The sequence below is a fragment of the Colias croceus genome, chromosome 6, assembly GCF_905220415.1.
Source record: "Colias croceus chromosome 6, ilColCroc2.1".
Taxonomy (NCBI): domain Eukaryota; kingdom Metazoa; phylum Arthropoda; class Insecta; order Lepidoptera; family Pieridae; genus Colias; species Colias croceus.
Window position 1 is genome coordinate 1,264,092 of NC_059542.1, and position 13,334 is coordinate 1,277,425.

Sequence of the window (13,334 nt, forward strand, 5' to 3'; positions counted from 1 at the left end):
AAAGTGGTGCGAAAAATTGAAATCCCATGGATCTATGATGATGTGAACATAAAGAACTTGTTATTATTAAAGATCGTTTTGAATAGCATTGACGTCAAGCGGTTTTATTAACCGACTTCAAAAAGGAGAAGTTCTTACAGAACAGTTTGATACTTTTTTAGGTTTGTCACTTAGAACTTTCGATTGTTTGAACCGATTTGGTATTTTTTAATTTATTTTAAAGCAGATGCCTGCAATAGCATATTATAATTCTGGCAATTTCGAGGCGGTTTTAAGTTTCTTAATTAAAAAAGAGCGTATGTGCCGAGCACCCGGGTCAGAAGTAAAACTTCTTTGGCAAGATTCAAAGATACCAAAATCGTCACGTTACTACAAGACGTGACGGTATTTTGCTCTCAACGCGTCTAAAGAAGTTTCACTTCAAAACTAAAAAACTATTACTGTTAAAAAGTATTATTACAATTTAAACAGTGTTATTTAATGATAAATGGTAATGTAATATAGGTTTTCAGGGTGATCATAAAGCCGTTGGTCTCGCTTTAAATCTCTTCCTGATTGCATCCAACTAATAAGGTTATAAAGGAGATGAAATGGAAAATAATCCGTGCGCATTTGCGCATTCTTGTGAACTATAATCTCCAGGAAAGTCATATTCCATTATTATAGTTATTAAAAGAACACTTTATAATGTGAATAGTCACTGAAAACATTTTAATATAACCACTAAGGCCGGTTGCAGAGCTTCACCGACCATCAGTGCGTACGTCAGTCGCGCTTGTCATATGTATGGAAATTCATAAAACCGTTCATAGCTAGACCGACTATACGCACGCGTATTGATACATATGACAAGCGCGACTGACGTACGCACTGATGGTCGTTGAAGCTCTGCAACCGGCCTTACACATTGAATGAAACTAAAGGAGACGAAAGAAATTTTCTCAATGTCACTATTAATAAATTACTATAGAATACGTCTCTTCTTAATTCACTAGACTCATTCCTCTTCAATGGAGCTTAGACCATTTAGTTTTTAATTAACACTTAAACTCAAAATATCTCCAAACATTCAACGTATTTCCATCAAATAGTAAAAATTCTTTAGATTCCATTCATCTCTTATCTATACGAGTATGAAAGCTATTAAAAACCTCATCACGTTTCAGATGTATTTAAAATGACATTAACATTTAAATAGAGCTTTACGATTTTGGAAAATGGCGCCCGTGACGTTAGCCGAGTAATGGCAACGTAATATACGCACTTCCTAAACATTCCTTTCTAAGCAATGCTCCCTTTGTTTGAGATAGTGACTCACTCTTACAAGCCAGTAAGAAATTGTTGCATTTACAAGTCATGAGATAGAATAAAGATGAAAGTGATATTTATAATTTCAACGTTATAAAAGAAACCGCGTTCTAGCAATTATGAAGAATATTTACAATAATTAAATAACAAAATCTGTTTGTTTCCTCAAATACAATACACATAATATTAACAATAGCTTATTGCGTGTATTAGCATCAAATAGAATCAGAAAAGCGAATCTAACTGTACTCTATGTTCATATTTATTATTATTTTTTATTAAAGTGAAACTTTTATTACATCGTCTCAAACTTTTTGGTCTGTGTAGCGCATGTCGCGTGACGCACGATACGTGCGATAATTATCGTACAAATACGATAATTTTTAGTTAAATGTCTATAGTGTGAAAAAAAGTTTCACTTTTACCGTGGTTTCATAAAACCACACAACATTTTTTTTTTGAAATTTTTAGATTTTTTTTCTATAAACAATAAGTTTAGTAATTTGCACATCTATACATATAATAAATCTGTAGAAGGGTCAATTCTGTACATTGAAAATATTGAAAAAATAAATAGCAGGGGGTGTTACTGGATCGATACCAAACCCAAATATGTGATTAAAAAAAATTTTGTCTGTCTGTCTGTCTGTCTGTCTGTCTGTCTGTCTGTATGTGAAGGCATCACGTGAAAACTAGCGGTTCGATTTCGATGAAACTTGGTATAACTATACCTTATTATCCTGGGCGTAAAATAGGATACTTTTTATCCTGGAAAAATACGTAGAAAAAAATTAATCTTAATTTTTCAGTTTTATCCATAGACGTTGTTCCGTAGAACCGCGAACACACGTTGCGTATTATTATAGGCCTAGCCGTATTTGGGAATTGGGTCCAATAGATATTTATAAGATTTTATTGTCAGTACCTACTCAAAATGGAGAAATAAACCATCCACGCGAAGACCGACATCCGCGCTGACGCGGACGGAGTCGCGGGCGGAAGCTAGTTAATAAATAAAGTAATAGCGATCAAACGAGCCACCGCGGTGTACGTTTAGTACTCAATGAAAGCGTTATAAAATTAAATTTGGAATTTAATTTCGTCATTCGAATGCAAGAAAGGTGTTTTTTGGTGACGCCAGACAATTTTGCCGAATTACAACCGAAACGCTCATTTAAAATTAAATATCAAACATCCCTCATGTTTGATATTGTAGCGAAATATTTGGCCAAAATTGAATTTACGTTGTAATGTTTGATTTGCAATCTGTTGTTTGCGTTTTGAATTTGGAACGATTTTGAATATTTTATTGTTATCCAAGAGTCGAAGTTAAATTGGTTTATTTTATGTCGTCTTGTATGTTTCAGGATTCGACTTCTGTTTTAATTCGTGTAGTTAAAGCTAATTTTGTATTACTATAGATAAACTAAAAATGATAATGTACTATGTAAAGTTTAATCAGTAAAAAATGCTGTAGCTGACATTTCATTAAAAAGAAAAAAAATATGTTCCCGCGCTTTTGTTAATCTGTAACAATAGACGACAGCTAAAGAAGCCGATAGCGATAATGAAACTTTTTGGTTAAATCACTGGCCGCACACAACCCTCGTTTAACGATTCAAAAATGGAAAACAATTGGAATTCGGAACGTCAACCGTTTGATTCGGACGAGAGGCGACGAGGCGTGCGGTGCGTCGAAGCGTCCCTCTGACGTAGGTATGCGGGCTCCAGGATGTGTAACGGGAGGGTGTGTTGGATATGGTACTAGAAACTAGGTACCTAACTTTATAATCACTTTTATAATATGATATTTTTGTATTTATTACACATACATAAAAAGTTTTCATAGTTGGTAAAAGCTTTTTCTTTTTAGACCGACGCGACCATACTGATTGTAACCAAACCGCATAATTCTAGTTATAATTAACAAATTAGAACTGATATTGGAACTTTTTCAAAATGATAGAGATAGGACTAGATACTTCATCATAAATAGCATGTCACGCATCATGTCATTGCTAGTTCATAAAAATACAATTGCCGCATCCATTCTTACGCTATGTCTAATCACAGGCTGATGTCGACGCGCACCGCTTGTCAGTCATCTGACATCCCCTATTCCTGTGTCATACGTTTACTTGTTACACCAGTCGAAATTAATAATAAATCGCACGGAATTTTCCTTCTAGGATCCCTTTTGTTTTTCTTTTATTTCCACAAAATATATCTTTGTACGGAATTTTGAGAGTCCGAGTAAAAAGAACGAATATCTATGTATTGTAAGAGATTTGATAGGCTATATATCTCCAGTACATAGTATGTAACAAATTCGCTTTCTGTTTGTCTATCCCTCTGCTTATATCTTTAAAACTACACGACTAATTTTAATATATTTTAATAGAGACGTTCGAGAGGAAGATTTTTATAATTTATTATGCGGGTGAAGCCGCGGGTGGAATTCTAGTTACCAATATAACTGACCCAATCAAATATGAGTTATGAGCATTTGTGTGTGTGACGTATGTATACATATGTGTGTGTGTGTGTGTGTATAGACAGTTGCATTGATGTACTAATGCAGGGTTTCTCAAACTTTCAGCTCTACGAATTAAAATTTCCAGGTAACAGCGAACCCCAAACAACCCCCCCCCCCCCCCCCCCAAGGAAAATAGTAAAATTGACTGTTAGAAGAAAATAAGGTTTTTATTTGAATAAAAGATAACATATTTATAAAGTGCCAAAAGAAATATCATTTTAATGTGATGGGTGTGCTGAATGTGCTCGGTGTGAAAAATCTATCAAAGACATCCTTTTTAAATCAGCTTGAAGAGTTTCATCGACGGACATTTCTAATAATGACTCCTATTGTTTAATACTCAAACTAGTAATTATGCTCTCGTTCGTGACCGCAAACGGGTTACGAATCCAGCCATCTTTAGCATTATCAATATCAGGAAAATACCTTCTCATTTTGTCGCAGAGCTGAGAAAGATGCAGAACGATTTCAGCCATTGTCGGAATCCACGAATAAGGCGTTCGTCGTGATAAATTCATATAAAAGAGGAAAACATTCAAAGATATTTGATTTTAAGCAAGTTTTTCAAAATTCCATTTTTTTATAAGTGCGTTTATACAGTGATTGTCCTGCACAGTGAATACGCTGCAGGTGGAACCTTGCATCGAAGCATTCGTTATCAAGCCGCCATTACGTGAATCTTTATTTATTTATTTATTTATTTAATTTATGGAACACACAACAATAAATACACACTACATTATATATAAGAAGACATTATCTAATTAATTGTATCTGATGTATTTATCAATTATAGGTGTACACAACATTCGCATTAATAACACTTATACAATTAAACATAAATGAAAGAAAAACATAATCAATATACTACATTATTTTATACGCTGCTGGAAAAACTGTGAATAATTTTATGCTTATACTGTGCGAGAGATCCAAAAAATATGTCAAGATCTGGTAAGAGCATTATTTGTTGGTTATAAGTAGCACACATTCTGGATAATGGAGCATGTTTGCCTAGGTTAGTTTTACAAGCTGGAACACAAAAAAGGTTTTTTACCGGTTTTCTGGGAAAGCCATACGGTATCTGAAAAGCGATGTTAGAAATGATGTCCTCACAGACAACAGCACCGTTTACACATTTATGGAGAAATAGTAAATCGTGTAATTTGCGGCGGTCGCGTAACGAAATCATTTTAAAAAAATCTAAGCGTTCACTATATGGGCAGCGATGTGATATACCTCGAGAGGTAAAAGCCAAGTGTCTCGTGAAGGAACGCTGAATAGATTCAATACGCTGCGAATGTACGGCATAGTAGGGATTCCATACCACACAAGCAAACTCGAGGTGACTGCGAACCAGAGAATTATAAAGAACTATTTTAGTTGATGTCTTAAAATGTGAGTCATGTCTTTTAATAAAGCCCAACATCCGTGCTGCATTTTTGATAATATTGTCTAAGTGGGATGTTAACCTAAGTCCGCTGTCTAAAGTGACGCCAAGATCTACAATTTGAGAATTTTCACTGAGTGCAACATTTTCGATATTATATTTAGAATGCAGTAGTGATTTTTTTCGCGTAAATCTTATGTAAGAACATTTTTTAGAGTTGATGACCATATAGTTAGCTTTACACCAGATTGCTATGTTGTCCAAATCATCCTGAATAGCATTTACGTCCGATAAATTTTTTATTGATTTATAGATTTTTAAGTCGTCAGCAAAAAGAGCATAGTTGCAATGTTTGATACAGTCAGAAATATCATTTATATAAGTAAGAAATAGCAGTGGACCCAAGTGGGACCCCTGTGGGACTCCAGATGTTGCAGTAAACATAGACGACCTAAAACCCTTCACAACCACTTCCTGTGATCTATTGTAAAGGTAAGATGCGAACCATTTCAAAATGGAGCCTGATACACCATAATTCTTTAATTTTATGAGCAGCGTCTCATGATCAACCTTATCAAAAGCGCTACTGAAGTCCGTATAGATCGCGTCTACTTGGCCTCCGCTATCTAGTTCACTCGCTACGTCAGACAAGAATTTCACAAGATTTGTTTGGATAGAATGACCTTTACGAAAACCATGTTGATGTGGTGATATAAATTTATCCAAGTAACGAGTAACAACAGGACAAACAAGAGATTCAAAAACCTTTGATAAGGTTGATAAAATAGCGATAGGTCTATAATTACTAACAATGGTTTGGTCACCCTTTTTATATACTGGCACAATCCTGGAAAACTTCCAACGCTCGGGGAATATACCTTGCTGGAGAGACTCATTGAAAATATTAGCTAGAGGAGAAGCTAACGAGACGGCCGCACGTTTAAGAAAAATGGGTGGGATAAGATCCGGACCAGCACCTTTGTTAACATCAAGTTGTTTTAACTTGACAAGAACCTCTTTTTTAGTAACATTGATTTTGGAACAAGAATCATTATAGCAAGTCATTTTACTTGAACAAATTGGAAGCGCTTTTATTATTGAATCAGAATAAACGGATGAAAAATGAGAGGCAAAGAGGTTCGCAATGTCAGGACCGTTTACTGCGGTAAGATTGTCGAGGCACATAACAGACGGTATCGATGATAGACAATTATTTCGCTTACTATTAACATATTTCCAAAATGCTTTACTATCTCTTTTGATGGCTTCTTCAATTTTTTGTTTGTAGTTTTGATGACAACGTGAAATTATTCTTTTGCATCTTTCTCGCAAAACATTAAACTCGAACAGATCGCGGGGGTTTTTGAACTGTTTATACTTACGCCTAATTTTATCCTTCTCTTTAATGATACGAACTAAAGCGGGAGAAAACCAGGGAGGATATTTGCTTTTTTTAATGTAACTTTTCGGTACATGGTGCTCAATTACGCCTCGCAAAACATCGTAAAACAGCTCCAACTTCTTATTGATATCATTAACAAGTAGAAATTTAGAGTCCCAATCAATATTTTCCAGCTCTCGCACAATATCATCATAATTAGCCTTAAAAAAGTTATAGCTAACAAAGTCATTACATCGCAAAGTAGAGGGTACGTTAGATTCGACACACAACAAAATACTAGGATGATGAGGATCTGGCTTAGTCAATATATCAATCGCCGAGGAAACATTACAACAAGAGATATTTGTCAGGGCTAAGTCTAACATTTTATCATTGTGATTAAGAACATTATTAATTTGATCAAGATTATTAATGTTTATAAAATCAACAAGAGCACATTCCACATTACCATGATACTCAATTGGAACCATTACTTCACGATTCGTACAGCTATTGACCCATTTTATATTACCCAAATTAAAATCTCCAAGAATTATAACATTTCCCATTTCCTCTACGACATTATTTGCATTTAAAATAAATCTCTGTAGAGCTTTGTGATTGGTTGGAGGTGGGAGGTAAATAGTACAGATAGGAACATTTTTTACAACACCGTCAATTTCGATTATAACATTTACCCAAAGATCCTCGTATTCGGTTTCGTATTTTAATAGTCTAGAAGACTGAAATTTTCGGGAAACTGCGATTAGAACTCCACCTCCATCCAACTTAGCATTCCTATTACAATTGCGATCTCTACGATATACAGTATACCGAGAATCAAATATCTCACTGCTAGAAATATTACATTTGAGCCACGTTTCACAAAAAACAATAATATCATATGAGTTTAATAATATATTCTTAAATACTTCGTTAGTTTTTGTCCTAAGTCCTCTAACATTTTGATAGTATATGTTAACCATTATGAAGATAATAAAAACCGTTACATTCATACATTAAACAATAATATTAAATATTAATACAATAATTAAACCATTTTCTTTAGACTATCTAAGCAACGGATTTGCAATGCCTGACTGGTTTCATTTTTGCGCACAAATATTTTGCCATTTCGGACCCAAACAAATTTATAGTTCAATTCTTTTGCCCTTAATCTTGCATTAGCATGAAGAATTTTGTTAGCAGGAGTTAAATGCTCAGCAACATAAACTGGCTTTTTAGTACCACCGATCCCCAGATGATTTGTACATAATTTATCATCATTATTATATTTATTATATTTTTGCACCGCAGCAAGTAGGATGTCGCGATGGCGGGGGCTTCTTAATTTGGCAATAACAGCGCGCGGCCGACCATCATCTTTATTTATTTTGGCTATGCGAGTTACATGCATTATGTCATCGTCCTTAATATCGGCATTCACTACTTTAGCCAATTGGTTCAAGCAATTCAAAAGATTTTCACTACGGTTTTCAGGAATGCCATTAATTTCTAAATTACTTTCACGTAGATGTTGCTCAGTGTAGGCTAGACGACTTGTGAGATCTTTAACAGTAATCACCAAGGTAGCATTTTCTTTCGTTAGATTAGTCATTATGTTATCATTTTCCTGTACGCGCAGTTTAAGAGCTTCGTACTGGTCGCTTAAAAACGTAAGTGATTCATGAAAGTCTGAAATTTGTTTTGTTAACGTACTAAACTTGTCACACACTGCTTTGGTGACAGCATTTTGTATCACTTCGGTCATGTCACTTTTAAATGAATCTAGTATTTTTTGCAAGCTCGCTTCAGTCACAGGGTTGGAATTATCACTAGCGTTAGGTCGCGACCGGCTTGAGCCCCCCATTTTATTTCTAAGCGTTATATTGCTATCAGCTACGTGAGAGCTCAAATCGTCGCAGACTGGCTCTTTTTGTATGTTTCGGATAGGCGTATTAGTATTGTCAAGCTTGGGTCGTAGATTAAGACACGCAGGACATTTCCACGAGGACTTTTTTTCTGGTAGCATAGCATTAAACCTTTTATCACTGGTTCCTGCACATTGTAAGTCGTAGACCGAGGAACATAGAGAACATCTCAGAGAGTGTATACCCTTAACAGAATTATGACATCCAGCACAAACGTTAGACATTGTTCCAAAAAAAAAAAAAAAAAAAAAAATTAATTTCTTGTATAAAATTAATTGCGTATGGATAATTAATTAATTAGTTTATAGATTAATTAGAAGAAAAAAAAAAAAAGAAAAATATAATAATTTCATGTACGATTAGGGTTTGGACCAGCATCAATTGGACAGTTACTAGTTTTATACTGCACAGTTCCCTGAAGAGCTACGAGCACGGTTACACGACTATTAGACTTATTCGACCATCGATAGAAGTAACGAAACAAAGTTTTTGAATCACCCTCGTGATAATTTTTTTCTTTACGATCTCAAAAGTTTATTCACAAAACACTATTTCATCACATTTAGAATTGTTAATACAGGTTCCTAATTATGACAATGGATTCCAAATTCACTTATAACACTTTACAATCACTTCAATCTTCTATAAGTTACTTGTTTACGGAACATATGTTCGGCACTAAAGACGATTATTTCAAATCACTTTTTATGATCGATAGATTGTACGTAGTGTTAAGATAACGTTTGCACTTATTAATCGCTGACTATTTTACTATATTTAGCACTTATACTTTAACAAAACTTAGATATTCTATTTTTAAATACCTTTCATCTATTTCCTTCTATGATCCTCTTATGAATGTAACAAGATCCGTCCATTCTCCAGATTTTGCTCATACAATGAAACATTCAGAGTATGTCGCTAACAGCCAATCACTTGTCGTGTTACAATGGACACGCATTAGCACGCACTGGATCGAATTACGGCGGCCATGTTCCTAACGCATAACGTTTTATGACGTGACATGCTTGGGGCACATTCGCGGAAGATTCGGCAGCATTTCTCAGCGATTTGTGGAAATTCTTTGGTAAAACTCAATATGTTTTGCCTTGGAAATTTTAAGAAAACTTTTTGTTTACAATGGTAACACAATTCATTTTCATCCGGTTGCCAAATCTTTCATGCACACAGTATTGTATAATTGTAAAACATATACCTGTAAACCACCTTAAGTTCTTTTTCGTTACATTGAATTGTGAAAATTATTCATTTTTCGTTCCCAATTATAAAAAATTTACAACGCCGTCTTGTCGTAGGTATAATAAGTTGAATAATAAAAAATCTTATTATTTTTCTGATTATTTAATTACTTATCGACACAGAAAACTAACATAGGCGTAACCTTTACATTATAATTATACGAGTATAAAAAGAACGTAAAGCTGAAGACCGAGCTCTATTGCGTGCATTAGGAGAGGCCTATGTCCAACAGTGGACGGAAAAAGGCTGAAGAGAGAGAGATAAAAAGAACAAAACAAAGTCCCTCATATAATTTCCCCTCTAATATGTACAAACCTTAACTTCTACGATAGCCAAATCAAATCTGAGCTATCTAAGCCCGTTTATGATACTCTTATTCAATACGAAGCGAATGCTTTGTTTTATTTTATTGCTGTTTTTGTTCACACTCCACCGTCAATGGACGCTCTAATAAATATTTATTGGCTTCTTGGTATATGATAGCATTTGAAGATAATGTGAGCGGAGGCTTTTTATCGTTATTGTTCTAGAAACAACTATTATTTTATAGAGTTACCTCAACTAATTTATAAATAGGAAACTATTGACACACTATTGATATAAATATTAAAAAAATAAATGGTCTTACAGAATAATTATTTAAATAATAAAAAAATAAATTAAAAGCTTAAACAAATGTAAAAGCATAGCATTGGTTTATTTAATTCAAGTTTAAAATTTTATTCGATAAACTTCAGTAATTCGAAAACAACACACCCAATCACTTAACATCTTATTCATATAGTGCTAATAAATATATAATAAGCGAGCATGATATGAAATCTGTTTGCATTGGATATCGGGCATAGCAAGGGCTATCCGATATTATTAATTCACAATGCAGTGGTGTACTTTGTTAGCGGGCCTCAATCCCAGTTTGGCTATAACTTATTCACAATGTGTACTGTTAGGGCACTGTATCTACGGTAAAGTAACGTGTTGATATTGGGGTTAAAAACAGCAGGGTGGTATAGCGAAATAACAATCACTACGGGAATCAAAACCTGATATTAAAATTTTATGATGGCGTGAAAAACTTGACATACAATAAAATTGGGAAATGCAATCAAAGTAATTGTAGGTGGTATGAAGTTAACTAGATAGACTTATATATAAAATAATGAAGTACCTCATTTAGAAGATAATTATCCAACATATTAGTAAATATCTTCATTTTCTCTGACAATCTGAGAAATACCTACTTATACTGGTAACACCAAAACTAAGATTTGATAATAAATAGTTATCAAAACACCTATCGAAGCAAATTCAAGTTAATTGGTCATAATATAATTGCTGAATATAATAAAAAGCTAGCAACAAAAGCTAGGGCCTCAAACTATCGGGGCCCCAACTATTCCCGCCCTAGTACGGCCCATTACGTGCTATTGAGTAGCCAACTCTGTCAATAATTGACGAGCAGCATCCAGTTATAGGCGATATTGAAACTGCTTCGATACAATTGAGTTTGCTGACAGTATTGATTATATTGCTGTTAGTGTAATTATAAGTGCTTGTTTGTGGTTCGTAGCTATTATTCTGTAAAATTGAAATGACAAATTTGTAATTAAGAATGTTGGATAGTGCGGTCTGTTTATATTGGTAGGGTTATGTCTTTTAAAATGGTCCGGTTACATATTACTACACGATGTATTATATATGTTATGTCTAAATAATAAAACAAGACACAAAAATGCCAGAATCTGGTGATGCCAGAACTTGCATTTCTAAACAATGTTCGTTATACATAATTAAATGTAAATATGTGTAAATTGCTATATTTGCGTATTTGAATACATATTATTGCATTGTAATTCATTTTAGGGCCGATTTTTCAATGCCCAGATAAAGAGCTAGATAGACTTTGTTCTTCAGTTAACAAAATATTCAATTTTTCAATAGACGAATAGGACTTATCTATCAAATGAATAAATAAATGTTTGAGTTTGAGTTTGAGTTTGAGTTTGAAATAACTACGTTATTTGAGGAATAAATCTATTTGCCGCTCCAACGGCCAGATAGCGCGCTATACGACGAATAGGCGTTTGATGTGACAACTGACGCGTCATATTTGGGATATTTTCGTATGTAATAACATAGAGCATAGAGTTATTAACAATTAAGCCTCTTTCTATATAATTATTATCAACTAAAATCATATTGAAATTGATGTTTTTGGTAGTATTGATGACCATGCCATTGAAAATTTGCCGAACGCTGCCTTTATGTCGTTTCCATCGTAAAATATATAAATTTAAACACAAATTTAATCAAAACTCTTTACTCGAATCAAAACAATAATCAACAATCATAGAACCACACATAGAACACAAGATAAACTTAAAATGCACTCCTGACGTGAGTCATAATGACGGTTGTTGACAAATTGCAAGAGTTGACTCTATCCCGCTCTAACCTGACTAATTTAATATGTTTGTTTCGCCACTCCGAGAGCAGAGCTGCCAATATGGAAATATTTGGTCAGGTAGTTATTCATCAAATAAATCACGATTGAAAAATAGGTGAGCCGTTATGAGTTAGATAAACAATTGAACAAATCTATTCGATGGGTAGTTATTAGACTGTTTATCTCGGGATTGAAAAATCGGCCCTTAAAGTTATCACGATTTATTCATTCTACAATTGTTTTTGTGTCTCCCTTAGCACCGTGTCTGAGAATCCAAGATAATAGCTTACTCAATTGAATATCTTTCTTGTTCCTGTAATTTAATTCGCCATTATAGTTTAAACATCAAAACGTCACAGGATTCAAGATTTTAGTTATGTTCACAGTTATGTTGTTTGACAGAGCTTGTTCTGTACTTTGAATACAATATATCGTACCTACATAATTTGTCTTTTAAACCTTCTTGTTTCCATATTATGCAGATTATGAATTCAAAACGCTTAGAGTAATCGCTACTTCTACCGACTGATTAAAAATAGAAATGACTATCCTGTCAATACATTTCATAATCACTGCAATACCCTGAAGGTGTGGACATATCTTAAACTTCGACGCCACATGGTGTCACTTTAATATTTATAGGATAGTCATGGAGTTGCTTACTATGCATAGAATTCGACCTTTTGTAAACATGCACACTTGAATACCTTTTGGTAGACTTGGTTGTTTGCATACTGCTCATATTTTTATTAATATACATTGTAAAAATGTGCATTCAATATTTCTTGATAACTTATTAGTAAAGTTAATTAAGAAGTTTACAAGATAATTTAAGAAGAAAACACCAACACTAGAAAACAAATAATTTAAAGAAAATGTACTCTCTTTTCGAAACCTAGAACTATAGTTTATTAAATATAAAGGAGTTTTTCATAGTTGAACTTTGTTTTTATTCTCAAGATCTTAAAAATAAGACATAACAATCGAATAAATAGATTTAAACACATCAAACTGCAGAAAGTTATAAAATCCAGAATTCCGAACGATAAATTTTTATTACACGCACGCACATTCATTCGAGG

General features: G+C 33.8%; 1 protein-coding gene across 1 annotated transcript; it reads right to left on the bottom strand.

The window, feature by feature from the left end:
* Positions 1 to 7,666: 7,666 nt before the first annotated feature.
* Positions 7,667 to 8,770, bottom strand: LOC123692604. Its single transcript, XM_045637367.1, has one exon. It carries the CDS (start codon positions 8,768 to 8,770, stop codon positions 7,667 to 7,669), a length of 1,104 nt encoding a protein of 367 aa, XP_045493323.1.
* Between the last annotated feature and the right edge of the window lie 4,564 nt (positions 8,771 to 13,334).

Bases quoted from the DNA above. Each gene is read 5' to 3' on its own strand.
- LOC123692604 (XM_045637367.1), bottom strand. From the start codon at position 8,770: ATGTCTAACGTTTGTGCTGGATGTCATAATTCTGTTAAGGGTATACAC.